This window comes from Besnoitia besnoiti, chromosome VII, assembly GCF_002563875.1.
Source record: "Besnoitia besnoiti strain Bb-Ger1 chromosome VII, whole genome shotgun sequence".
In the NCBI taxonomy this organism is placed as follows: domain Eukaryota; phylum Apicomplexa; class Conoidasida; order Eucoccidiorida; family Sarcocystidae; genus Besnoitia; species Besnoitia besnoiti.
Window position 1 is genome coordinate 1764328 of NC_042362.1, and position 27145 is coordinate 1791472.

At 58.3% G+C, this 27145-nt stretch overlaps 7 protein-coding genes across 7 annotated transcripts; 3 read left to right on the forward strand and 4 right to left on the reverse strand.

Annotated features, from left to right (window-relative positions):
* Window positions 1–119: 119 nt before the first annotated feature.
* Window positions 120–1274, reverse strand: BESB_078450 (putative Rab geranylgeranyl transferase type II beta subunit; the record flags this gene model as incomplete). Its single annotated transcript, XM_029366207.1, has 1 exon — window positions 120–1274. One exon carries the CDS (start codon window positions 1272–1274, stop codon window positions 120–122), a length of 1155 nt encoding a protein of 384 aa, XP_029217638.1.
* Window positions 1275–2190: 916 nt separating this feature from the next.
* On the forward strand, window positions 2191–5263 carry BESB_078460 (uncharacterized protein; the record flags this gene model as incomplete). The annotated part of the gene is made up of 2 exons (XM_029366208.1): window positions 2191–4596; window positions 5018–5263. 2 exons carry the CDS (start codon window positions 2191–2193, stop codon window positions 5261–5263), a joined length of 2652 nt encoding a protein of 883 aa, XP_029217639.1.
* Window positions 5264–6368: 1105 nt separating this feature from the next.
* Window positions 6369–6629, reverse strand: BESB_078470 (uncharacterized protein; the record flags this gene model as incomplete). The annotated part of the gene is made up of 1 exon (XM_029366209.1): window positions 6369–6629. One exon carries the CDS (start codon window positions 6627–6629, stop codon window positions 6369–6371), a length of 261 nt encoding a protein of 86 aa, XP_029217640.1.
* A 1058-nt stretch (window positions 6630–7687) lies between these two features.
* Window positions 7688–8860, forward strand: BESB_078480 (uncharacterized protein; the record flags this gene model as incomplete). Its single annotated transcript, XM_029366210.1, has 1 exon — window positions 7688–8860. One exon carries the CDS (start codon window positions 7688–7690, stop codon window positions 8858–8860), a length of 1173 nt encoding a protein of 390 aa, XP_029217641.1.
* A 2232-nt stretch (window positions 8861–11092) lies between these two features.
* On the reverse strand, window positions 11093–13333 carry BESB_078490 (uncharacterized protein; the record flags this gene model as incomplete). The annotated part of the gene is made up of 2 exons (XM_029366211.1): window positions 11093–12642; window positions 12730–13333. The coding sequence occupies 2 exons, from the start codon at window positions 13331–13333 to the stop codon at window positions 11093–11095; spliced, it is 2154 nt and encodes a 717-aa protein (XP_029217642.1).
* A 528-nt stretch (window positions 13334–13861) lies between these two features.
* Window positions 13862–17419, reverse strand: BESB_078500 (uncharacterized protein; the record flags this gene model as incomplete). The annotated part of the gene is made up of 5 exons (XM_029366212.1): window positions 13862–14164; window positions 14636–14721; window positions 15246–15385; window positions 15825–15904; window positions 17267–17419. 5 exons carry the CDS (start codon window positions 17417–17419, stop codon window positions 13862–13864), a joined length of 762 nt encoding a protein of 253 aa, XP_029217643.1.
* Window positions 17420–18207: 788 nt separating this feature from the next.
* BESB_078510 (putative SAC1 phosphoinositide phosphatase) lies at window positions 18208–26149 on the forward strand (the record flags this gene model as incomplete). The annotated part of the gene is made up of 11 exons (XM_029366213.1): window positions 18208–19361; window positions 19862–19983; window positions 20540–20792; window positions 21284–21364; window positions 21774–21828; window positions 22152–22216; window positions 22841–23075; window positions 23613–23762; window positions 24261–24666; window positions 25331–25418; window positions 25573–26149. The coding sequence occupies 11 exons, from the start codon at window positions 18208–18210 to the stop codon at window positions 26147–26149; spliced, it is 3186 nt and encodes a 1061-aa protein (XP_029217644.1).
* Window positions 26150–27145: the final 996 nt, after the last annotated feature.

A 27145-nucleotide genomic window follows, 5' to 3' on the forward strand; every position in this document is an offset into this window, starting at 1 on the left:
GAGAGGAGAGATGGCGAACCGATTGAGAAGATATCATACACCTTACCACAAACACGTGAGAAGTGGAACGGAACTTTCCAAAGATGTTGACACACTAGATGGACTAGTTTGACGCTGGACTACTCCCAGACCACACACAGCGGCAGGCCAGCCCGCTGTACGACGTCACAGGGTAGAGATAAGACAGGATGGACTTTTCCAATGCCCGGAACTGTCTGCATGAGACTCAGGGCTGCGATCCCAAAATAGGTGTGGAACACGTCACTGACGTCTCCTGGTCTATCTGCTATGCCACCTTCTTCGTCATCCTGCGCCTGGAGGATGAATTCGGTTAGTCCCTCAGTATCCACCCAGTCTAAGTAACCAATGATACATAGAGAGGCAAGAATCCAGAAGGAGTAACACACATCTGGGGCTTTTTCTGGCCGTCCATTGAAACCGCCACCCTCGACTTGTCTGTCGATGAGCCACACGGCGAGCTGCTCCTTATCGACACATCCGAGGCCTTCACACAGGGCCAGAGCGGCCAGACAGCAAAAAACAGATGCTGCATGCGATTCTCCACCAGGAATCCACCCGAAACCTCCATCCGAGTTTTTGCATTTCAACACATACAGCATCGTCTCCTTCGCTACTGTCCGGTCGAGTCTCTCCAGAAGAGTCAGAGACGCGACTCCACAATAAGCGAATCGTGTGTCGCACTCTCCACACTCGTCTCCCATGAACCCGCCCGCTGAAGTTCTGAGTCTTCTGACCCACGATGCCACTCGATCTTTGTCAACGAGGTGGAGTTTGTTCATGCCCACAAGAAGCAAGAGCGCATAATGCGTGCTGGTGATGTGCGGATCTTGCCCGGGACCTTGCGCGAAACCTCCAGATGCATGCTGACAGGACATGATCCACTTGCAAAGATCTTCCTCGCGTTTTAGAAATATCGATTCGCTGGTGGAAGCCGGAATCTTCGTCTCCGCTTCCTCGGCGTCAGCCGACGTTACGGCGCCGCTTCCTTTACCTAGAAGCCATAAGGCAGTTAGGGCCCAGTAGGCACCTCCCATCTTTAAGTGCTGCGTCATGAAAGACTCTAGAGAAAAGGGATCATCGTTCAGATGGAGCAGATACCTCTCATGCAACGACTGGTGGAAGACATAGCGACTGGCAAAACTCGTTTGAAGAGTTGAGGCACGCGGGTTACTAGGCCGCTCTCCATGCGTGGCACTGGCCGCGTCCGCGGCAGCTTTGGCCTCAGGCCCTTCTTGATTCTGCACAGCCTCCATGATGGTGAGAAGGATTTGAACACCAAGACTGCACTATCCTCACGCGCACCGGACCGCCGGCCTCTTGGTTTCCTTCATACTTTGAGTAGACAGTAACATTACAGTCGTGGTGACAGCCGTCGGTGCGCTCCGCCTACCACACACGCGCACCAGACGGCGGAGAAATTCGTATGTAGCTTTCGTGTCAATGTAAGAAGTAGGTCGCCTGAAAATCTTAAGTTGGCAGTCAGCAGAATGCACACCCCTCTACCAGACATGGGACAAACTGAGCTTCCGGTCCGCTTCCACTCATAAAAAAAAACAGGGGGCTTGCCCTTACCTGTGGGGGACGAAAAGACCACAGTCACAGTCCAGAAAATAGGTTCGGAATGGAAAAGATACCAATATTGAGCTCATGAATGCCGGACTGTTCGCTTACTGCTCCGCGCGGCTTTTCTCCTCTGCACATGCGTGAAGACCGAAATGGTGGGAGATGAAATGGTTTTCGAGACATGGTAGTATGCGCGCAGCGCTGGCGAGTCAAGACAGCCAGCGCTTTTGAGAAACGACCGCCTGGCGGCCGCTGCCTGTGCCAGCCAATTCGAAAGGGCCATCTTCCGCAGCTTCTTCTCTTCGAAAACCACTCCCGTGAAATAGTTGAGTGGTATTCATTGCTCGTGACTAGCTGTTGCCTTGTCTTGCTCTCTCAGGATCAAATACTGTCTTTACTTAGGTATGCAGCTCCTCTAAATCACCATCATCATGGACGCCGGACTCACCGTCGGCTAGCATTCAACTGGTAATGTCTTTCCCCCCCTTCAATGCTCCTCATAATGAGCTGTCACTTCTTCTTTTCACCGTTGCATATAGGGAAATGGACTCGTTATCTGGGGCGCTGTTGTGGGGTTCGCGGGGAAGACGTGACGCTTCGTTTCGGATGTACCTCATGCCAGTTCGACCAAAGGCCCCCGTGACCGACCGGGAGCCTACGTGCTCCTTAGTTTGTCGCCACGAGACTGTAAGACTCACCGGGAAACTCTTTCATGCTCTGCTCGTGTTTCTTCTCGTTTCTCACGTCTCGAGTCCGATCCCGGCCGTTGCAACCGTGTCACACCCTGGTTACCATCTGCAACACGGCCCGCGCCTCGGGCGGCCTCAAATATACGACGCGGCTCTCGGCCTTGATGAGTTGCAGGCTCGTCCGATTGATGCCTCACGTGACCGGATGAGTTCCCTTCCTCCGCATTTCTTGCATTCTCATTCACCCACATATCCCGCGGAGATCCTGCGTCGATCCGAATATCCGTTGTCTCCTCCCTTCGTGCGAGCGCCGGCGCCCAAGACGGTCCGGGCTCGGCTTCCCGGGAAAGCGGAATTTGCGTCTCTAACTACTGGGCAACGAGCACAGAGGAGAACGACATTCGGGACGCGCAACAGTGGCAGCTCAGGAGCCAGGGAAGAGTTGGTGCAGCGCGGCGTGAGTGAAACGCCTTTGGAGCGGACGCCGCGGGGGGATGGCGAACGCGGAGGAAGCCGACTTACCGGACTTGAGGACTCCGCACACACGACTCTGCAGCCGTTGTCTGGGATGTCCTACACTGAGCTGGGCTCGATGAGCACGACTGAGCGACATGATGCTACGACTGATTACTCTGACGCCCCCCTCAAGCAGCAGGCGTCGCATGGCGCCACTGCCACAACAGACTATGCAGCAACGTCTCTTTTCAAGGGCCACACGCCAAGCGAGCTTCTCTCTTTGTTACATGCGTCAGCACAGACTCAGCTCACCCAGTTTTTCTCCACATCCGTGGCGCCGTTTACGAGGGCGATCGCCGATACGTGCCTGTCCACAACTGCCGTCATTGCTTTCATCGTGCTGATTGTGTACCTGTATTTCATGGTGCGGGTCTTTACACTCTGCCGGGCTTTAGCGCCGCGCTCAACACCGGACACTCGCAAATGCTCCCCTCCTTCTCTGAGTTGTCACCACAACCCGAAGGCCAGTGAAGCTACCAAGAAGGAAACACTGTTGTCTGTTGATGGGACATTTGAACCGGAGTGGTTTTTGAGGGGTTGGCACGGCGCAGCGCTGACAGCTTTGAGCGGTTTTGGCGAGCCGTGGGAACATGTTATTGCGAAGGCAACGACTGCCCGGAAAGGAAAACAAACGCTACAGGCAGCTGAACATCTGCCTCTGGGAGAGCTGTCCGACTTTCCAACTCCTGCAGCAAGTGGAAAAGAGAAACGAGCCACAGGTATCCGCGGTGTGGACACACACACTCCCGGACATGTCAATCTTTTTAGAGGGAGGGATAGTATCCACTCAACGCGTGGAAATGATTTTTGCTGTGAGGCGAATACAGCTGCGCGGCACAGCCATCGGTTGCGACTGTTGCCAATCCATTCGGGCGCTGCCGAAGCTCGTGAATCCTTTCCGTGTGGCTCCTTGCCACAGCAACAGGAACTCCCGTGTTCTTACACCACTCACTATCCGGCAAAGCCCCTGAATACTCCGGCGGTTGATCCTTGTGAGGAAGAACCCGCGTTCCAGCTCGCGGCGGCCTACATGCAAGACCGAGCGTTCAGGTGGTGGGCCGCCTACTTTGCGGCCTCTTCTGGATTCATTTTCCTCGTTTTTCTAGCGGCCTTGGAGTCCGAACAGCATCTGTTGTCCAGTGCGTTCCAATCGCTCTGCGGAATTCCGCTGCAGCTCCCGCCCTGGTGGGGGGTCATCGCAGCCGTGCAGTGGCTTACTGCGACCTGTCTACTCTACGGCATTTTGAGCGATTATGCCTACGCAACCAACGGGGCGTTCCAGAGCAGGCACAAAGTCCGCCTCCACTTGGCAGTGGGGGTCCTCTCCCTTATTTTTCTCTCGCTCATCTTCGCCCGTGGATCTTCCTACCCAGCGGACTGCCTCGTTTGGCAAGGCTCTGCGCCGCCGCTTGCGACCGTGGCGGGCGCGCCCGCTTCGGAAGGGCCGTCGCCCTCACGCCAGTCTCCCGGTGGACCGCATCTGCGGCCGATTTCGCCGAACAGAAAGGATGTAGCGCCACCCCTGTTCGGCTCCCACCTTGCGTCTGAAGCCGGAACGGTCTTGGATCCCTACACCCACGGCCGAGCGACACAACAGCCGTCTGCGCGCGGACACTATCCTCGAGGAGGCGAGCCGGCTGGTTGTGCGTCCTCCGCTAGATTCTCGGCGTACTGGCTCGGCCTTTCTGTCGCCTGCTACCTCTTCTTACGGCTTCTTTGTCTGGGTCTGGTGCTATCTCTCGCGTCCAACGAAGACACATTCCTGCAGAAAAGAGACTCCGAAGCAACTGTGTCTTTCTCTTGGATGGTAAGCACAAGTACAGCGCGCATGGACCTCTCAAACGCCTGCACCAAACAAAGCCTACCTTCTTACATAACCCGAAACCTCATTTATCATCGTCCTGAATCGCTCAGCGTTCTGTTGGATGTGAGCTCGTGGAAGCAGATTTCAGTGTTTGGTGCCGCGCACCCACCACAGGATTGGCATGGCAATGCTGAGGCCAAAACGCTTTTCTCTGAGGGCAGGGCGTCTCCCCATTATATTCCGGCTCCTCCTTTTCAGACTGAGTGAGAGCAGCATTGAATCTCTGCAACCGGCGGGCGCAGTGAGTCGCGGTGTTGTTGATCGACCAGCTGTGAACCTTCCATCGATGAGGCAATCCTGTGGAATTCCGTGACGCCGTCAGCGCACATGTGCGTTACCTTGCTGCCTTACTGTCTGTGCGCAGGTTGCGGGAGTCTCTTTCGCACTAGTCGACCTGTTTCCGTTCCCGCTGCTCGCGCTGCTGTCCGGCGGGCCGCTGGCTCACTGGTTTCCGCTGCGAGGCGTGGACATTCTCCTGTGCACTCAGTGCCTATACAGTTGGTTTTTCTTCAGACACGTCCAACGGGAGCTTTTCTACGCGACCCACTCTTCCGTCACACGAGCTATCCGCAAGATCCAGGAGACCTTCCAGCTCAGGACGTTCAACTAAGCAACACAAGGTGCACGATAACTCAGTACCTTTGCAGGCGCTTCTGCTGTACGACATCAGCCCCAAAGTATCTCGCAAAGCAGCGAGCACCCCGAGACTCGGTTAGTCTGCTCTGGAGTCCCGCCGTGGACTTCCGGAAAGTGAACCCGATAGCTTTCTTCTGTGAAGCTAAACGCGGCCGCGCCCCTTGAAGCCCTGTCCTCTAAAAGAGTCCCCGTGCGCATCCGCCAAACGCTATGGAGCTCTTTTCCCACGTTCGAGTGCTCAACGCGGGTCAATAACAGGGTAACCCTCGTAACGTGATTGTTGTGCACCCGAGTTTCGTATCTGTTGTCTACTGCATCGTCTGCCACTCCTGTGCGACTTCGCGGTCGTCGGACTCGAAAAACCTGGGTTGCGATTACCCGTACCGTTCTGGCTACCTGGCGTGAGCGCGCCAACTCACTCAGCTGCGCGACAAGGGCTCCCACTGTCGTCTACACCCTAGCCCATCCCAATTGGTGACCTACTCTTGAACAGATGCGGACCAGCTGCCCATAACAGATGGAGAATGGCCATGCGCGCACAGAGTAGCATGAGCACGTGGATCCAACACTCAAGTTGCAGGGGGCTGCTTTAGAATGAGCAAGCCACGGCGTATTCCATAGGGCCTGTGGTGACGCCCCGAGAAGCTTCTGTCCGTGGAAGAAACACTGCAGGAAGGCTGACCACGGCGTCAGCAGGCCATGGTAAGCAACTCCGTTCAGAAGAAAGCTCCACGGCGCGCGAGGACAACCACGCAGGCTGACGCTGCAGACTTGAGCGCAAGTGTTTTCATACACACGAGACGGAGACGACCTATCCACAACTCGCTGGGCAAACCCACGTTTGTGAACATACGACACCCCTCAGGTTTTTCGTCAGCGCATACATTCGCTCGGAAATGCGGCTCTTTAATCACATACACCTCACACAAACCGATGCACGCTGCCCCGTTGGTAGCCTCGCGTCTGTCCCGTGTCTGTGCACGCAGGATCCTTCCTGCCTTGCCACATATTCAGGTCAGCTTCACGTGCGAAGTCCGCGAGGCTCCACGGCGACGGCGACTCCTGATCGAAACAACTCTTCAGTGGACCGCGCCCGTGAGCAGGCTGTTGTACCTTTCTTGGTCAATCTTTCCCGTGCGCAGGAGTTTGTTCAGATGCATTTTGTAGAAAAGGCCAGGCTTCGTGAATCTCTCCGAGTAGTCCTTCCGCGCGCTGTAAGCGACCAGGCCCGTTCCCCAGGCGAAAGACGCACCGATGTACTGAAAGTAGCACTTGCATTTGTCGCGCGCGAAGCCAGGAAACAGCTTCCAGAAAAGACCCATAGACACGAACGGCAACATTTTGTCCACCGAAAAGCAAGACGGCGGCACAGAAACGAAGCTGCAGGAGGACGGTGCACAGCGGCGCACAAACAAGACGGCGAGACAGAGCCCAGAAATGATCGCCTGTCCGTGAAAATATGGTGAACCGCTAGTGGTCGGCTGCGAGAATCCGGACAGCAAGGGCGGTGGCAAGGATGGGATCGGAGATATCTCCCTTTCTCCGCCGAAGGCGTCTTCCCTCTCGAAGGAACATCGGAACAATGACGGTGACAGGTTGTCTATTTCATACTAAATGTTGCATCCGCTTCCCCCTTGCTTTCGGAACGTCGTTTTCCTCAACGGGTCTCCCAGCCGGACAGAAAATCGGGTGCGCATGCACTTTGATATATTCTTTACGCGTCAGGGTGGTTCGCCGTAGCGGGTGAGCGCGCAGAACAGCGATGCCCAGTTCAATCGGCGGTTTCCCCTGCAGTCGTGTCTCCCGCGAGACTCAAGTTCGACGCGTCTCACAGCGACGGGGTAAAATTTTCCTCAAGCTCGCCGCTGCATGACTGTCTGCAAATGCGGAATCGTGATTCTGCGCCGCTCACTACCCCAACATACGGGGAAAACAGAGGAAATGCGTCAACTCTCACGGCTAGAATCGGGATTCTGCGACCTTAAAAAGCAGGATGCCACCGCCATACGCGAGAGTCGCTACATTGCCAAGACCTCCGTCTCTTATTTCTCCTCTGCTCGATAAGGACAACGGATCCATTTCGGATCTAGTTCATGTGTGTGGGAGTTTGTTGTCGACTTTGTTTGACTACCCAAGTCACCGCACACGTGCCAGATCTCAGCAGGGGCTCTGTTGAGAAACTGGTCAAGCGCGGCAGTGCCGTTCTTTGGGTCGCGAGGGCTGGTCGGGTCTCGGCCCTGGAACTCTCGCAGCAGCCATCTGTGTGTAATAGGCGCTGCGTAGTTCCTCGATGTTTTACTTCAGGGTCGCTGTCGTCATGTGTGCGTGATCGGACGCGCTGCAGGGGTAAATTCTGAGCTTCCTCTCTTGCGAGGCGACCGTTTCTTCTCGACACGTGATGAGGCTCGCTGCGCTGTTGTGGCGCTCTGGCCTGGCGCCAGCGGCGTGCGCCGCGCTGGCTATTTTTTCCGTGCCGACGCGAATCGCAGCAGGAGGAGCCGTGGCAACAGAGATGGCGGAGGATAGCCTGGCGACGACGAGTCCTGAGGGAGGCGAATTGGAGCGCGGAGCGTCCCCCCGACGTCTCATGGCTGAAGGCCTGTCGATCATGGCCATGCAGTACATCATGGTTCCTGAGATGCGCGATTCGCTGGTCGAGCTTGGGACTCGTAGCATGGAGATTTTCAAGGGATTGCCCACGTACGACCTTCAGCTGGACTACTACCATGACCCGCAGGACTGTGTGGTGGTTTTTGACACACTCAACGACGGCACCACGTTCGGCCTCATGAGAGAGGACGAAGTGACCGTCACATACAGCCACGTGCAACACCAGGGCCTCCTGGACTATGTAGAGAGGAGACGCGAGACTGTCGAAGTGCTCAAGGGGAAACAGCGCCATCTGCAAAAGTTCAATCTGCCGAGAGGGTGCATTGCCGACGAGACGTCTTACTGGGTCGCCTACTGCCGCAGCCAATCACAGCCGTGTTACGTAGGGCGCATCGACATCCATCTGACCAAGGGCTCGCCTTCCGAGAAGCCGATGCCGCTTGAGCCCATCTCTTATGAGGCATTCGCCGAACAGCTGGTGGACAAGGAAGGCATGAACTTCTACGATGTAGAAGACATTTTTGAGGCTGAAACACCTCCGAATCGCCTCACGTGGGACACCGAGAAATGCCTCCTTCACTACCGATACTCCACCAATGACATTTCTGCAACTTCCTATTACTGGATGCGCACGCGGCATGCATTTCGAATCGACGTAAAGGACACGGACGGCAAGTTCATCAGGAAAATGTCCGCGATGATTCCGGATTGTGGTGGCGAAGGCCCTGAAGATTTCACTGTCACCTACAAGGAAATCAGCGATGGGACGATCAAAGCCGTCTTCCGTGCGCGCCGCCTCAAAGAGTTTGAGCCTCACTACCACGACACCATAACGCTGAAAAAACTAGCTCCGCATATCCCAGTGCAGAACTGGGATCCGGAGGATGCCGAGGTTATGGACTTCGTCGACCTTTTTCCGGAGACTGACGTCATTGCGCTCGACATGCTCACCAGGGACTAGTCAGTGATCCAGGAACAGATTCTCTGCTGCCGGAGAGTTAAATGCGCGGTGTAAGGTTTTGGAACGTGTCTCAAGGCGGGTAGCTCAGTGTGCTCCACCCTCGGTGTATGCATCCAAAGTGTGGGTTTACGTACTTGGGCATCCGAGTCTGCGCCAGAGATGGGCACTTTCTGGTGAACTCAGATGGCTGCTCTGTGGCGTTTCCGCCATTTCTTACCGCCTGTAGAAACCGTCTGTGTAGCGAGGTTTCCGACGGCCGTCGAATTGTGAAAGGTTTCCCCTCCGACTGAGGCAGGCGGAGGAGCGGAGTAAGGACAGGTGGGCGATGTTTCACAGCAGCCAGACGGAAGAGTCGCGCGTCGTGACACGTTGTCGGGTTACCAAACAGATGAACGGATTCGTTGATGAATTTCGTACTCTGTTCCTGAGACGAGGGCGCGCAACTCTTCAGACAGGCTCGGTAGGGAAGTCGGAGCCCGTCAAACTGTGACGTCCCCGGAAGCGGTGCGGGGGAGCGTCGTTTGTATTTATGCTTCTTGAAGGTATGCAGAATTGCTGAACAACCGTCGTCGTACAGATACGAGCAGGTCAAATGCTATGGCATTGGTGATGAGGCGGGCTTTCTACCTGCGTGACGCGCTCGTTGTAGACACTCGTATAAAAAAATCTTCGTGAGTTTCTGCGGATTTCCTGCCTCAGGCCCGCAAGCCAGAGGTATGTGAAGAATTTGCCCCAAGCATGACTAGACGTTGTCTCTATCCCTTCTCAGGACTCGAACTTTGTGGCGTGCAAGAGCATTACATGTATGCGCGTGAATTTCACAATCCTGTGCGCATAATTACGTTGAAAAAATGTGAGTGTGCGGAGACGGGTTCAAGAGAAACAAATCTTTGAGAAAAGTCCTATTCGACCTTGCTTCCCGTGCCCCTCGAGATCGACTCTGCTTCCCTAGCATCGACCTGACCGCTACGGTGCTTACCCATGCGGGGTGAGTCGGAATTTCCCGACATGCAGTCTGGCGTGCGTACGAAGGCTTTCAGTGTCCTGGTCCGAGTACTTAGTACATCCCTTCCGAGATGAAGTCATCCTGACATTCGATCCTGTCTTCTACCCTTCCAAAGAAAAAGTTTCAGTACATGACTCGAAAATACCTTGTTGGACATATGGCTATCGCCTCATCTTACTGCGCCACAAGTCGTTACAAGACCGCGCGACTCTGGGGATGCAGACACAGAGGGAGCGACACGGTGCGTTCCCGCCTTATCGGGGCTCCAGCACTGCATGTGTGCCGCTTATTGGTTCACCGATGGCAGTCGCGTGTGTCTCAGTTGACTGTCATCGGGCCGAGTCGACAGCTGCGCACGAGTATGCTAATGCACACTTCCTTGCGGACATGCTTGATAAGGCTTCCGGTTCTGAGCAGTAGCATCTACGCAGATTTCAGATTCGCATACGGAACCACAAACACATATTACCATGCACCAGCCCCTACGCTACCTCTTGAGAGGATGAAGCTCCAACGTGTAGAGATCACGCACGACACGCCCCAGACACCAAATTTTCCCAGGGGTGGATCTATGGTTGACTCGCTGCCTTGCAGCCATTTCCTGTGGCGGCGGCGTTCGCCCTGGGACATGAAAAAGCGCTCCCTCACCCACTGCCAGTAGTTTGGCATGACGCAAGGCAGAGGCGCCCAGCGTGCACTTTCGACTTCGTCGTAGGTTTTGTCAAATTCCGTCTTCGTCTACTCTGCGTGGGCCCGACCGAGGCGGCCCTCTACGGAACGTGAAGGACGGAACACGTCACATGAAATTCTCTGCGGTAGCCACATGTGCGATCAGCTGCACAGGTGCAACGAATGATGCGATACCACGGGTTAAGTTACTGGATTCGCCGGGTGAAATCTGTAGACCCCAGATGGCTCTTCCTGCCGGCTTCGCTGCAGCTGCCTGGTCTTGCGCCGTCCTACATAACTACGCAGCAGGCAGCTGTGGTGTCGCTGCTAGATACGCGCCATTACACGGCACCCGAAGACGCCGCGCGCCCTCCCCTCTGTCTACTGCTGCGTCGATCGGTCCTACATCTCACGGGCGTTTCGCCTTTGGCGCCTCATTGTCTTTCCGAAACGCTGCTCACAAGAAAGTAGGGAACCCGAAAGCGTCCCTCGAACAATGCCAGTTACACCACAGAGTTACATCATGCACTGTACGCCACCGCGCCGTGCGCCGTGTCTCACAAGCTCTCACGTCGGACGAGATCTGCGTCACTCTGGTCGGCGACGCGACCGAGACACAGAACGTAGCAGGCGCGAATGGGGGACGCATCTCCGGCGATGGAAATGTCTACTGTGATGCAGCACGCCGCGACGTGTTGGAGCGCCCACGCCTTCGGCCGCACGCGGATCCTGAGACAGACGGAGTTGCCCTTTCTGGCCAAAACGATCGTGGGGTCGTCGTCGACGCGGAGCTCGCCAACCTCGTCGTTGAACTCCTCCAGCATTTCATCGTACGGATCGACAGCGACTTCGAAATCCTTCGTGAAGATGTCCAGCGTCTGCCAGTTCTTCCTGACCGCCATGAACCCCGCGTCCTCGTCGCCCACGCCGCCCGGCCCCTTGCGTCCCCTGGGAGAGCCGTACCCAGGGTCGTAAACGGCCGCCCCGGGCGACAGGCAGTGCCTGCCGTCGCCCTCCGGGTCCTCCTCGGGCGCGCCGTGGTTCACGTGGACTTTGAGAAGCATCGGGAGCTCCGCCGGGTTGACAACGCCGATTTCGACGTCGGTGATCTTTCCCAGAAGAACTGCGCTGTCGCGGATTCGCGGATACATCAAGGGCAGCAGCAGCGCCGCAGCTGAGTTGAGGCGGAGGGGAGGGACGGCATTCGGACTCACTTGGGTCTTCACGACGTACTTTTGGCAAGTTCGACAGCGCTTCGACTGACGCGTGAGCAGCCGCTTGCGGACCGGCTGCAGCAAAGTCCCACTCATTTCAGGAACCACGAGAGAATTTGGATTGCGAATCCTCTGCTCCACGGTTGGAAACTCGCCGACAATGGCTTCGTCCATCACCTCCGCGTCGTTGTCTTCGCGGCGCTTCCCCGGGCGGCCCCAGACGTCCTGCGGAATCTTCACAGGCGCCACGTCCGGCGTCCGTCGATCGAGAAGCACTTGGTCGGCGCTGAGCGGTTCCAGCGCCTTCGCCTCCTCGGGCGTGAAGTCCTCTTCGTCCTCCTCGGCGTCTCCTCGTGCTGTTTCGCCGAGCAGATCTTGCTGCAGCTTGCGACTCCAGTCGAGCTCCGAGACGATCTCGCGCGCTGGACTCAGGTGCTTTCCCGCGAGGAGCTCCGCGAGGCCGACGCGCGGCGGCGCATGTGGAATGTCGCGGCGGAAGCTCGCCCAGATGTCTGTCTCGCCCATCTGCTTGGCACGTCGCTCAAGCATCTCCTCGACGTCCGCCAGGCGCCACGTTTTGTCCTGCTGCAGGCGGGCAAAGGGACCTCCGCTGCTCCCAGGCAGGCCGCCGGCTGCGGCTGCCGCGAAGAGCAGCGCGACGGCCTTGTGCTTCACGCGGGCCTGCAGCTGCCGCGCGCGCTCGCGCTCCTGGGCAGAAGCCTGCAGGCTGTCAAACAGCGGGGTGAAGCACCGCCGGATGCGCCCCCCGCGCTCGTCCGCCGTCGCCGCGGCCTGGAGCACCGCGGACACCCGACTGACCATACCCAGCGACCGCGAATTCCATTTGCAGTACGGACACGCAAAAAAGTACTCGAACCTCTCGCCGTCGCCCGCTTCCGCACCTCCTCCTCCCTGCTCGGGCGACGCCGCCGCGCCCTCCTTCGCGCCCTCACCCAGAGGGGCTTCGCCGCCGTGCAGACTCTGCCGAGCCGACGCGCGGCGCCCGCTGCCGGACGCCTTCTCCGCCGCGTCCGCGTCGCTCCCGCCTTCGTCCTCTTGGCTCGAAATTGAGAGCAAACTGTCGCAGCGCTGCGGCCCGAGGCCCTCGGAGGGACTTGCGCCCTTCTCCACGAGCGCCTCAGCCGCGCGGAGCGCCGCCTCCTCCGACTCGTCTGCGGCGGCCCCTGCCGCTGCGGCGGCGTCGGGCGCCGAGAGCGGCTCGCGCACGACGCCCAGCGTGGCGAAGCACCGCGGACAGTCAAAGCACTTCGTGCATCGGCAACTGCACGCGAGCGCCTCAGTCTGCGGCAGCGCGTCGAGACACGCCGGACAGAAGTAGGACTCGATCTCGATGGAGAGGTCTTCAGGCCCCCGCACCACGCGGCAGGTGTCGCACACGTAGGCGCGCGCGATCGGCACCACGGCGTTCCCCGAGTGAGGAAGCAAAAACATCTCAGGCTTCTTCGTCTCTGAGAGCGCGCCCAGCGACACGGGCACGCGAGGCAGCGGCGGCGGCACCGGCAGCACCGGCAGCTCGCGCTGCTGAGACAGCGAGCTGCTTCCATCGCTCTCCGCGTCCGACATCGTGGTAATTGCTGTGTAAATATGGGGATATATGTAGATAATTGTTTAGATATATGCAGGGATAGAAGTTTCGGTCTAGGGCGAACTCCGCAACAGGCAGAACGCTGATCCTCCGGTTGTCTCGAGACAGTGGTGCTGCTCGAGTCCTCGAACAAACCCGTCGCCGACACGCAACAGTCGCGACCCGCCACTGGAGCCCGCGAGGCCCAGAAACAGAGACAACTGAGAAGGGAAGGCTGCGATTTGCGCGCGGGAAAACCCAAGAGAGACGCGCTGCAGACACCAGTCGCAGAGCCCCACGCAGGCGGATGACAGCGAGGCTCACACACACTTTGCAGCCGCGGCGACGAGAAACGAAGATCGCAGGACTTTCTCAACCGCAGGAGACGAATGCTAGGTTGAGGATTTAGCGTTGAAAATCCGCGGAACGGCGACGTGCTTAAGAAAATCTGAGAGACGCGTCTGAGCCCGCTTTTCGCCCACCTCGAGCCTCTAGAGGGGACAGCACAGCGGCTGAGTAAAGAAACCTTATCGCGGCGCCACTGCTTCCGCTGCTGACGGCTGCGCGGAGCCTGCGCCGAGGGACTTGGAGAGCGCCCTGTCGACGGAGGACGCCGAGCTGTGAACCGAACTGCTTGCGGAAGACGCCACGCGACTCGAGGCGAAGACGCTCCGGGCAGGCGAGAGAGGCGCGGCGACCTGCGCCCGTAGGGCAGCCAGGGGGCTGCAGAAGGGACGGTGCGAGGCCTTGGAGGCGCTCGGCGGCTGAGAGGAGAGCGCCGCGCGCGAGCTGCTTTCGCGGGCGAGCTCCAGAGACACCTCGTCAACCAGCTGCAGGCACGGGGTCACCCGGTGAATCCCAGTCCATGGCGTCCGCTCCATTTTCGAAAAAAAAACTCAAGTCACGCGCCACGAAACGACGCAAGCACGGAGGCGAGAAGAGAACACATTTGCAAGCAGTGGCGCACCGCGACGCTTGCTTCAAGGAACACATGACCGCCAGCCAAACCAGTCCTCCCTGCACTTCGCCGTGGCGTCTGCAACGTACACCCACCCGAGCCCGCGATGAATCATAGAGTTCTTAACAGCGTCGCTTCCTCATTTACAAAAAAAAAAAACACACACTTGTCAAGCTCCCTCTGTTATCCATATCTATCTGTCTGCCTACCTATCTATATCTATCTATCTACTTAAATCTCCCTCCTATCTATTATATCTATCTGATGAAGTGGCGTGCATGTGTCTCGCCACAGCGACCCTCAACGACGCGGAAACAGCGCGCCTCCGCCTTTCCAGCTGTACCTGGAGAATCTGTTGAACCCGAGAGGCCTCCGCGGCGCAGTCGACGGCGAAAACCGCTTGAAGAGTGCTTCCGACTTCCAGGCCGTCTGCCACACAGCAGCTAAAGACACCTCCGGAGGCTCCACAGGAGAGAAGAGAAGGCGCCGCGCACCAACGACAGAAGAGGCAGACGCCGCAGCGGGCACATGCCGCGCGCACGCCTCCCGCGAGCCGATGGGCGGCAAGTGCACCAAGCCTCAGTCTCGAGGCCGCACAGCGGCGAGAGCTAGCACCACTCAACTTCACTAGACCGATAGGTAGAAGCGGATTTTTGGGTAGCACAGACAAATAGATAGAAGCAGACAGACAGGTACATAATACATATCGGTAGATAGATACAGATAGGTAGATATAGATACATGTAGACGACGGCTCGAGAGCGGAGCGCTGCCACTGGATCTAGCAGCCTCGCCTCCGTCTCGACGCCGCGGGTGTGAGGCCACCTCAGCAGCGGCCGCACACCCGCGGGCAGACGCCGATCGACCGCAGAGAGGGCAGCGCGCGCCTCCCTGCACAGAAGAGCTCCCCACAGGAACGGCCTACGAAACTTGAACGATGAGGAGCCACGCACCTGGCAGAAGCGCAGCCGGGACGTGAAGAGCCTGATAGTCGGAGGTGAGAAGTGTGACGCCGCCCTCGGTTACGCCCGCGACGACTAAGGAGTGCTGGCGCAGACTCCTCGCTCCTGTGCCGAATAGCCGAATACGCAACCTTCAAACGGCCAACTGCGTTTCGACCGAAAACGCGCCTCACACAACAACCCGACACTGGAGAAACGCAACAACACGAGGGCAGCGCAGGTAAATAATACAGACGCGCAGAGATAGAGATAGCTAGAGACAGATAGAGGTAGATATAGACAGAAAGATAGATAGAGGCGCGTCTCCGCGGAAAAGGACCCTCATGCGAGGCGACGCGAAACGACGGCCGCTTGCCTCTGCGTTTCACTCGCCTTTTCCTCCCTTCTACTCGCCAGCGCCCCTCTTGTTTCGCTGCGTCGGGAAAGCCAGACAGAGGAAAGGCAGCAAAAGAAAGACGCCCAGGAACCGCTTGAGCGGTGTTCATCTTTGCGCGGCTCCGCCTCTAGCCCAGAATCGGCCTCTATACCGACGCAGGGCGCCAAGCAACAGGAGAAGCGTCGCTCGCGTACCGTCGTGATCTGGTCTGAGCATCCTCTCGGCGCGACTGCAGCGAGGCAGTCCCTGACACTGCGTGCGTCCCGGACGAGTTCTGCGCCGAAAAATCCAAAAAGTTGAAGCGGCGGTGATCAGCGGGACGAAGGGGGACGGGGGGGGGGGAGGGGGGGAGAACGGGACAAGGTACTTGCGCCCGTCTGCGAAGGAGGTGCCTTGACCGAGGGGGGGCGAGAAGACGTATAAAATACGCCGGGAATCGCGCAGAAAAAGCGGCAAGTCCCCTGGCGACCGCGCGCTTGCTCCTTCCGGGCCTTGTGCGCTTGCCCTGTCGTGACTCTCGATGAGAGAGAGGCCCTCGCTGTCGAGCTAGCACGTCCTCGACAGGAAAAGAAGACGCAAAAGAGTCCTTCTGGGAGATGCAGCGGAGGCGACGGTTCGCCCGCGTAGATCAAGGGCGGAAAAAACGACGGCGTACGAGGCCCGCGCGCTATTCGAAGGGGCTTCCAGGCGGCACAGGCGGTTGGCAGAGCCAAAACTAAGGTGAGAAAGCCGCAGCAGGATGGTCTAGCAGCTTCTTGGCCCGCGCGGCAAATTGGAAAAGCGCCTAACACCGAGAAAACACCAAGGAAATAGAAAGCTTCGCACGCGGATACGACACACAACGAGAGGAGCCACGCTTCGGTGGAAAGCAGCGGCCGCTTTCTCCAGAAATATGTGTAGGAGAAGGGCGGCAGTCAGTGTAACAAATGAACAGACACAGTAAGATTTGCACCAGACGCCGACAGTAAGGAGGTCGGGCGAAATCGACCAGCGGATATACTCTGAGAAAACGGCAGCGAAGGCATCAGACTGCGCAGCTGCATGGGTTTTTCGATTTGCCGTTCGAGCCCCTCAAAGGCTGAACGGAAGTGAGGGGGGCTGGCGAGAAAAAACTGCACTCGAGGCGAGGAGAGGGTGTTCTAGAGATATTTTCCTGCGAATTCGGGACTTGGAACGGGGCTGCTGACGCAGCGTACATACAGTGCAAGTGCTCACACGCGCTTTCGCAGTCCTCGAGCCTAGCCCTCTTCACTCGCCGTTACTCTCTGCCCCCTGCGCGCGATTGCTTTCCTAGTCTTGCGTACTCTCGCTCGCGGAGCGCGCAGGCTTCTTTTCGGTTTCCCCGCTTCAGCTGTTTCGTTGAAACTTCCTCTCTCTCGTGGTGCTTAAGAGCGGCGGTCTTTCGAGAAGACGCCGGGTGTTTCCGAGCCTTGCTTCGCGGCTGTCTCTCGCTTCGCGGCTGTCTCTCTCCTCGCTCTCCGTGCCAGGAGCATGCCGAGCGGCAAAGGCGGACCGAAAGCGATTGCTGTCTGTCAGATGTGCAGCTGTGTGTTTGACGTCAAGCTGTCCTTCCTCGCAGCAGCGTTTTTGCAGGTCGTTCTGCCACACTCCCTCTGAGCTTATCCATTACGCGTACGTGTTTCTCCTTCGAACACCTCTTGGTCGTCCTCCCTCCCTGCAGCACAGCGTGAAAACCCCAAGCCTTTCCATCGCCAGCGAAAATCGCGGGCTCTCCGAGCCGCCTTCTATCGCTGACCAGCTCCCGCTGCCGCACAAAGGGACTTTCCATTCACGGCGAGTTAGCGAGAAACGAGGGCGGAGATTGGGGAGAGTGTCGCTCGTTCCTTGCGCCGGCTTTCCGCCGTTGTGGCGCTGGGCTTCGGCACATGGCTGTTGGCGGTTTTTCGCGCGCGTTGCGCCGCTCCCTCAACCCCTCTCGGGTCAAGAAACAGACAGCCGCGAGACTGTTTTTCGTTTATCTTGTGGCACCCATCCCCGCCTGCTTTTGTACAGCCGCCGCGCCTCCTTTGCGTGACTGCACTCTTCGTCTTGCCCGTTTCCTGCGGGCGCTGGAGCCTGAGCGGTCGGCGGAGCTTTGTCTTGTTGCGCGCGCGACTTCCACAGGAACGACGTGGGATAGCGCCGCCAACGAGGCTTGAGGGGGTGAGGCAGACACGGCCTCAAGTCTGCCTGCAGACCCCTCGCTCGTGCAGACGCGGAGAAGGGGGCAACGGTGCAGAGCAAAGTCCTCTGCGTGTCCTCTCACCCTTGCTGTCTCGCTACCTTCCCAGGCCCTTCTTCCTTCATTATCTGCATTTCTCTTCTCCTCTTCGCTTCCACGCGTGCAAAACTCAAGCGTCGTCGTACCTTTTCCGTCCTCCTTCCTCGCCCTGGGGCTCGCTCCGCCTACGCTCTGCGCTCGGCTCTTCCGAGTGCCAGTCCGCTGCTTGCTCTCTCTCTCTCTCGCGGTGGCGCTGCCTCTTCGCGGCCTCAGCTGTCCCTTGCAGCCGCAGACCGCCTCTGTCGCCCTGCACGTCGTGGCTGCCTGGCTTCGCGCCTTCCGCGTCAGTTTCCAAGATGGAGGCGTCGGCCCTGCTCTCTCCTCCTTTCACGTGTGACATACACCGCGATGCCCTCGTTCTCCGTTCGCTCTCTCTAGCGCCCTCGCAGCAACTCACCTTCTCGTACGCGTCGACGTCGCCCTCCGCCTCCCCAACTGTCTGCTTCTCCGTCGCCGCCGGCCCCGCTTCTGCGACCGCCTCTTTTTCTCCTTCTTCTTCTCCCTCTTCTTCTTCTCGTTCTGCGTTGGCGGCTGCGTCTCGTGCGCCGAGGGCGAGTGTGCCGTGCTACGGGGTCTTTGGCGTCACGCAGATCTTTGGCTGTGCGTACGTGATTTGCATCGAGTCCTGCCGACTACTGGGCTTCCTGGGGCAGGCGCCGCTGCTGCAGATCTCTTCGTTTCACCTCGTTCAGGTGCCGCCCGCGGGCGCCGCGTCCTCCGCGCTCTCCCGACGCACGCTCCGCCGGCGCCGCTTTCTCCAGACCAGCCGAAACTTCCTCGTCGGCGCCACTGTGACCGTGACCTCGCAGGCGAGCTCCGCGGCCGCGCGCATCGTCGCCAGCGAGGCGCAGCGCGAAGCAGACGCCACCACAGACGGCTCACTCCTCCTCTCCTCCACGCCTTCGCTCCCCGGCGCAGAGGGACGCGACATCCAAACGTGCGCAGACGCCGTTCGCACAGACGTCCTCGGCAAGAGACTCGAGCCGCCCGAGGCGCCCATCCGCCCTGCTCACACCTCCGCTTGCGCTGGGGACGCTGCAGGCGCGGCGGTCGCCAGCGATGACCCGCGGGCGCCGCCCCCGCCGGGTGTACGTACACCGTTGCAGGCGGTCGCGGAGCAGTGGCTGACGCTGCTTTGCGACGGGCTCTGCGAGGGCGCCTTCTACTTCTCGCCGGCGCTCGATCTGACCAAGAATCTCCAGACGCAGCTCGGCGGCGGCGCCTTCGCGGCAGCGCACGCGCTGCGACGCGGCGACAGCGAGAAGAAGCAAGAGGGACACTCGACTTCCGCCCCGATTCCGTCGCCGACCCGGAGCGCCGCAAAGGACGACGGCAGGGAGGGCGACGGGAGCGCCTGGACTGCGCGCTTCAGCGTTAACCGACACTTTTTGGAGCCCATCACCACGCAGACGCCGGAGGCCTTCCGCTTCTGCGCGCAAGTCATTCAAGGGTGAGGAACGCGAATGATTCGCCTTAGTGCCTCGTTAGTCCGCGCGGCTGCATCTGTGACCGACTCGACAGCGAGAGAGACAGGGAGGGAGACAGAGAGAGAGACACAGAGAGAGAGGGCGAGAAGAAAAAGAGAGAGGCCGCCCGCGCTCGAGGCCGGAAGCGCCTGCTCAGCGCACGAGCCGGGGCGGGGGGGGGGGGGGGGGGGGGGGAAGGAGAAAAAGTGAGGCGAACGTAGCGGGGCAGGTGTCGTGTCCAGCCGGCAGCAGAGCGCGCTCGCGGTTTCGTCGTGGTTCCACTTGGCTGATCTGTGAACTCGGGGGACGCGTTTTCTTGCGACCTTCGTTCACGAGCTTGTCGCCCCGACTTGCCTTCGCTCCGTCTTCTTTCTTCTGCAGCAGGCGCCGTCGTCTCCTCTGCCTCTCCTGCGTGCCTCCAGGGTTGGTTTCCTGCCTCTGACTCTCTCTTTGTTTCTCATTTTTGATTCTTGCGCATGCGCAGCTACGTGGGCATGGGCCTGCTCTCGTACTCGGTGGAGTCTTGCTCGCAGCTGTGCATAATCTCCCGCCGCGACAGCAGCCGCGCAGGCGTGCGCTTCCACAGCCGAGGCATCAACGCCGCAGGTTAGGCTCCAGGGGACCGGTCTAGGCCTGTTCCTCTCTGTTTCGGCTTCTTCTCAGAAATGCCCTTTTTCTCTGTTTACCTCCCGAGTTCTTCTCAGCGACCCGTCTCTCTGTCCCCTCGGCTCTCCTGCGGCTCGCGCTCAGGGTAGATCCTCAGGTTTTTTCCCTTTTTTCTCTCGGTTTTTCTCTTGCTTTGCTGCACGGCGCTGGCTGTCCGCGTCTGGGGCAGCTGCCTGGAGCCCAAACGCCTTTTTCGGGGCAGCGAAAGCCGCCGCCGTTTCCTCAAACTCGCAGCGTGACTAAGTGGACGTGCGTGGTTCCTGACTCTCGCCTCATCCCCGCCTGGCGCTTTTCGCAGGGGCTCCTTCTTACGCCTGTCTCTCCTTGCGCTAAGCCTTCTCCCTCTTCTTTACTCCAGCCTCCCCACCCTCCCCCCCGCCCCGTTTGTGTCGTGTCGTGTCTTCTTCGCTTTTGCCTCGCTGTCTCCGCCCCCTTTTTTCTCCGCGTTGAGTCTCGGTTTCGTCTGCGCGTTCGTGTGACGGCGTGTTTCTCTCAGGGAACGCGTCGAACCTGGTTGAGACTGAGCAGCTGCTCCTCGTATACACCTTCCGAGAGGCCGCGCCGCCGCCTCTCCTTCTCGGCGCTGGCGCGGCGCTGTCTTCCACAGCCCCTTTCTTCCCGCAGCCACACAATTCGCGGCAGAGCGCCGCGGCGCTGCGCGGGCGCGGGTACGCGCGTTTGGATGTCTTCGCCTTCCTGCAGATTCGAGGCTCGATTCCCCTCGTCTGGAAGCAAACGCCGACGCTCAAGTGAGTCCGCCAGAGTCGCATGCAACGAGACTCGCGATGCATCCGCAGCGTGTTTGCGATGCGGGATCAGTTGAAGCCAGAGATGGAGGCCGATGATAAACGCGTGTGGAGGCGAACCTCGAAAAGAGAGAGAGGGAAAGAAAGCGCTTCGCCTCTCGAGTTTTCGCGGCATCGCGTGCGTCTCCGGATCGCCGCGCGTGTGCAGCTCGAAGCGTGAACGCAGAACTTACAGAGACGGCAAGGCAGAAGCAGGAAAAAAGGATACCACCATCTGCAGGTCACACGCCCTCAGCCGGAGAGACAGCCGCGAAAACAGAGACTCGGGAGGAGGCGCGCCTCGGGACGCCTCCCTTTCATGCATTTCCGTTTGGCAGGCGCGAGAAAGAGGTGCTTGAAGCCGAGCGGAGAGAGGCTGTGACTGCGAACAAGGCTGCGTGTGCATGTCGAGGTACCTTCTGATTCTTGCACGTTGGGTCATTGCTGTCCTGCAGATGGGCGCCTGCGCCCAGTGTCATTGGATCTCCTGAGGAGAACTCCGCCGCTGCTTCGCGGCACTTTAGCGGCATTCTCAAGTGAGTCCGTCTGTCCCGCTGCCTCTCGCTCTTTTGTTCCGGTCCGACGTGGCTCTGTGCCGTCTTTTGGATGAGGAACTCTGGCGGTGTGTCTCGTCTTTTCTGCCTCTCGGTCGTCGCCCGCCGCGTGCTGCTCTGAGGAGGTGTGTGCCGCAGAAAACGACTCTCTCTAATCTCTCGCGGCAGTCGAGGCTCGCACGAGTCCCCGGTGCTGGCTTCGCTGTCTGCGCATCCGTGGCTGTGTCTGTTTTTTTTTGCGTCTTTCTGTGTGCTTCTGTGAGACCGCCCGCCAGTTTCCTCGCCACCGCTTGCCGCATGCGTGTCGCTCCTTTCGCGAGTCCTTCTTGTCGCTTCACCCCGACAAACTCTCGCAAATCTTTGCTTAAAAACGAGTTTTCTGCGCCTTCAGGAACTACGGCCCGATCACGGTCGTCAGCCTCGTGAACAAGAAGGGGAGAGAGAAGGTAGGTCGTAGCAGAGAGAGACAGAGCGGTGAACAGAGAGGGCGAGCGCTGACCCTGTCTTTTGTTGCTGATTCCTTCAATCGAGCGCTGTGTTTAGTTTACTCTGGGGCATGAGCTGCGCCTGCCTGCCTCTTGTGCCTTTTAGCTTGCCCTTTTCGCGGTGTCTTCCTCCCACTTCCTTCGCTCTGTCTCCTCCCTTCTTCGAGGCCTCTCCCAGCTGCCTCTTCATGGCGCTTCCGTCTTTCTATGCTCCAGTGGCGTGTCGCCTCCCGCTGCGAAGGCTGTGGCGCTCGTGCGTCTCTTGATTTTCGTCATTTCTGCAGGCGCTGGGAGACCTGTTTGAGCAGACGGTCATCGAGCAAAAAAGCAAAGATCTCTCCTTCGTGTGGTAGGGTTGCTGCTCTCTTTTTATGGGTTTTCCTGTTGCTTTGGCTTGTGCAGCGCGCCGCTCCATTGCGTGTTTTGGTCTCACTCCCGCCGCGCTGGCGTTTCCTCTCCTACGCGTGTCTCGTGCTGCTGTGCATGCCTCGTCTTTTCAGTTAGCGGCCGGCTGACTATCTCTGCGTCTGGCTCTGTGCATGCGAGTAACCTTTCTCGATTTGCGCCAGGCTCGTCGGGCACCGTGGGGACTGCAGAATAAAACTCGGCCGCGTGTAGCAGCTGCTCGGAGTCTGTCCCTTCATCCACGTATATATGTATAGACATCCGTACAGGCAAATGCAGATGTCTATTCTTATTCATTTACTTATATATATATATATATATATATATAGTGCACACCGCATATGAATAATAGGCTTTGAGTATAAGCGTTAAGCTCTGCTGAGGAGGACAATTACGGAGAGATGCTGACTTTTCTCCGTTCGATACGCTCGTGCCTTCCAGGAGTCGTTGCAGGTTCGTTTCTGCGCCATCTGATGCCTAGCTTTCGAAAGCAAAAACTGGCGCCTGCGGGGTCTTTCTGTCTTCGGCTTGGTTATTTCTCGTTTCGCCGGCATTCGCCGTCTTGCAGGTTCGACTTCCACCAAGAATGCTCCAGAATGCAGTGGAACAACCTGTCGCGGCTCCTCGCGCAGGTACACAAGCAGCTGAACCACCAGCACTACTTCCACGCTGTATGTACGCTGCCTGCCGAGGGCGACGCCGAGAGCTGGCCCGTCGGCGCGCCAGGCGCAGCCCCGACAGAAGAGCCTTTCTTCACCTGGCACAACCCGCTCAAGTTTTTGCCCGGATGGAGGAAAACTGAGGTGAGGAGAGAGCAGCTTGCTCCAACGTGTCTCGAGAAACGCTCGCTTGACAACGCTCCCCCGCCGCACGTGTCCCGCTCTGCCCGCGTGCGCTGTAGGTACACCCACATCTCCGCGCATGCCTCTCCTTTCGTCCACTCCTGTGAATGTAGTATCTGTCTATTTACCTGTTTCTGGCTGCACGCGTATCTGTCCATCTGTGTCCTCTCTATTTCCCGACCTCTGTAGATTGATACGACTCTGTCTTTCTCCTTGTGTATTTCCCTCTCTTCACCCGCCGCTGCTATATCCAGTTTGATGCGCAGATCTGAAGGCGGCAGCTCTCCTGTGTAGCGAGGAGGAGCGCCGCCCGTTTCCGTTGTTTGCTTCGAGGCGGTGGCGGTTGCTGCGCCCTGGCCGCACCTCCCCCCACCCTCACAAGACCCTCCGGAGCCTCGCCGCCTTCGGCTCTCTTAGCCTCCTCTCCCCCTCTCGTCTCTTTTAGCCTCTTTTCGCCCTGACTTCAGCGCTGTCGCGCTCTCCCTGCGTCGTATTTAGGTCCTCCGGCTGCAGCGCGGCCTGTTCCGTGTGAACTGCATCGACTGCCTCGACCGAACGAACGTGGTACAGAGCGTCTTCGGGAAGCGCGTGTTGGCGCAGCTCTTGACAGCTGTCGCCCAGAGGGACGCCGTTCCGCTCGCCAGCCAGGTAGAAGAAGAGATGAAACGCTCGCGCAAAAACGAGCAAAAAACAACCTTTCTAGCTTCCTCGAAGGCGACAATGAGACACACAGCGCCGAGGAGAGAGAGGGAGAAGCTGAGGCGGTGCGCCTCGTGAAGAGCTGAGCGCAGACTTCCAGGCAGCGCATGCAAAGGATTAAAAGCCGCTGGACGCTGAGGGATCGGGCTGCGAGGTGATGTCAAACAAACGTATTGGGGAAGAAGTGACAGAGCGGCAGCGAGTCACGATGCGAGGCACCCGTTCGCTGCTGCCGCGTCGTCATTGTCGCGCGTGGCGCCTTCTAGCTCGAGTTCCCCAGTTCCACCGAAGCTGAAGCTCCGCCGTTCATACCCTCTTCTGGTTAACAATGTAGACTACACCATATGTGCGGATGTGTCAATTCTTTCGTTGCTCCGCGCCAGACTGCGTGGACGTTTCTCTCTACCGGCTGTCCGACTTCTTCTATCTTTTTCGTTGCCTTTGCAGTCAGCGGAGGGCGCCTTGTCTCGGTCTTTGTCGCTCTCCTCGTCTTCACTGCCGTCCTTCCCGCGGCCGGCTGGCGCCCCGAGCGACTCTTCTTCGTCGAGCTCTTCGGTGTCTCCAGCGGCTGCGCCTGCGGCCGCGGCGCTCTCGGCGGAGGACGCTGCGACACGAGCGTCGCGGCTTCCCTCTTCGTTACTCTCGCACGGCTCCGCCTCGGTGGAGCGGTCAGACGCCCCGCTGCAGCGAACCGACTCAGAGAGAGAGAGAGGAAAGGAGAAAGCGACGAGTCTGCAGGCTACGACGGGGTTGCCGCCACTCGCCCCGCTGCCCTTCACGCCCGCCGAAGGCGATCAGCTCTTCCGCGACCTTTGGACGGACAACGCCGACGCACTCTCCCTTCTGTACTCCGGTGCGTCTTCGCGGGACGAGGGCATGCTCAAGATCTGCCGCGCATACCTCTGCAAGCCTCTCTGCGCCTCCGCATGTATCTCGCCCTGCGTGGAGTTCGCATCCGCAGTCTTCTACGAACTATACTGCCTTTGTTTATTAGCTTTGAGTCAACACATAAGGTCTTCGAATTTGACGATGTGCTCCGGGGAAGTAGCGGTACAGGCGCACGCGTCTGAAGACAAAGCGCATCGCGCCTCGCTCGACGGGACGCAGTCCCTCAAGTCATGCGCCTGCTCCCCGCTGCGACGGTCTGCTCGAGCGCGGATCTCTTTCCTTTGTAAACAAGCTGAATACGAATTTAGTGACGTTCACTTTGGCACTTTGGGAGTTGCTGTCTTGACGGTAATGAGAGGGGACACGACGGTTTGAGTGGAGATTCTGGCAAGCGACAATCGGCCGCGTTTTCGGCGCCTCTCACTCGCTTTCGGCTGAATTCATCCTAAGCTGCAAAGACGGGCTAGACCCTGCCGCTAGCGGCCTCTGGGGACACAGCGTCTCAGCGCCGGGAGCGTGTGAAAAGGGCGGGGAAACGTCCGAGTTGGAGGACGCAGACTTTTTGGCTCTTTTTTTGACCCGGTATTTTAGATGCTGTTTTATTCATTGATTCCTGCTCTGCTTCACAGGGACACCCGCGTTGAAGACGGATTTCACGCGAACGGGCGTTCGCAGCGCCTGGGGAGCGCTGAACGACGCCCGCAACTCTCTCGTTCGGTGAGGATATTTCCATCTCCTGTTTAATTGCGTCGCGCGACGCCTCGTTCCTCTGCAGACAGAGGAGCTCTCTCTTGGAGACGCCGCCGCGAGGGTCTGCTTCGACACCTCGAAGTCTGCCTGAGTTTGTCGGTGGTCTGTTTGTGTGGCTCAGGTATTTTCTGAATAATTTTTTCGACGGATACAAGCAGGACTGCTTCACCTTCTTCTTTCAAGCGGCCTGCTACCCCTGCGCGCCTTCGTCCCTGCTGCCCGCGAAGAAAACGTTGTCTCCGCCGCGGCCGCTGGACGGCGGACTCCGCCGAGTGTTCCTGGAAGCAGTTCTCCTCGTTTTCTCGCTGTTTTGCGTCTCGCCCTTCTTCGTCTCCAGCCTGTTCTCGGGTGTCTATACATCCGGCTACAGTGTGACCGGGGCTCTCCTCGCGCTCGCGACGCTCCCCTTCCGCCTCGTCTCATGGCCGCTTTCGTTCCTTCCGTCGCTGCAGCTTCTCAGGTCGCTACCCATGGTGCCCGCGCCCTTCTCTGCACCCGACGAGCCGTTCGGGTCGTCCTTCCTCTTCGGCGCCTCCGTGGCCTCGGTCGAGGGCCTCGCCGGCTGGGCGGAGCCGCTGAAAAGCGTCGGCGGCGTCCTCTGGATATTCACGTTCTCTCTCTTCTCCTTCGTCGCGTACATCTTCTTGCGGGCAGCCGCCGTCGTCTCGCTCCCGCAGCTGCTCCCCGATGTCTCTTAACTCCACACAGAAGCCTTCATAAATATGTTCACATATCTATCAATAAGTAGCTCATGCATATATTCATTTATATATGCTCATAGATACAAGTATGTATATATATATATATATATATATATATATATATATATATATATATGGATGTATGGATGCACGTATGCATGTGTCGACCACGAGGGAGCCTCTGAGACGAACCATTCAATGGACTAATAGAATGCGCGTCCGTCTGATTTCAAAGTTGTGATTCTGAGATACGAAACATGAGGCGGCCGCAGAGTGCGATGTGGGGGCCCTGGCCATATTGCTCGTTTTCTGATCGAGTTGCTTTACTGAATTGAGATTCTCGCTGAAAGAATTCCGTCGTCGCGACGGCGTATGAGGACGCCACCGCGTCGTTTTGCAAGGGACGCGCAATACTTTGCCCGATTCAGAGTGCCTAACGCCCGCTCCAGAAAGGGCACATGCCTCGCATGCCGCCTCATTTTCTTTTGCACGCGGCCTACGACGCAGCAGCGCTCCATGACGCGCTTTTCAGCCTCATCCAGACGCCTAGAGCACGAAACCAAAATGCTTGTTCCCAGTCGCCTCCAACCACTTTGACTGCATCACAGGCGGAGCTTTAGCACACTGGCCGCTGCGAGCGGAGTCTAACTAGTCTCACAAATACATGAACATATATATGTGTACCTATAGTGTATATGTATATATATGTGCTTGTAGATATATATATATACATGGTATATTTGTATATGCATTTATGTGTACCTGTAACGATATATATACATATATATGTTTGTATACATACGATTGCATGTGACCATGCAGACTGGCTAGCACGCCTAGATTCTCTTTCGATTAAATGTGCATCTTCTGTTCTTCGCACGCGTGACAGCGACGCGACGCTTCGGGCCTCGAACCGCCTGCCGCGGTCGTCTGCCGTCTTCGAAAGATTATTTCCGCGCTGAGGCGTCTCGTGTGCGTTGCCGGGCTTGCGCT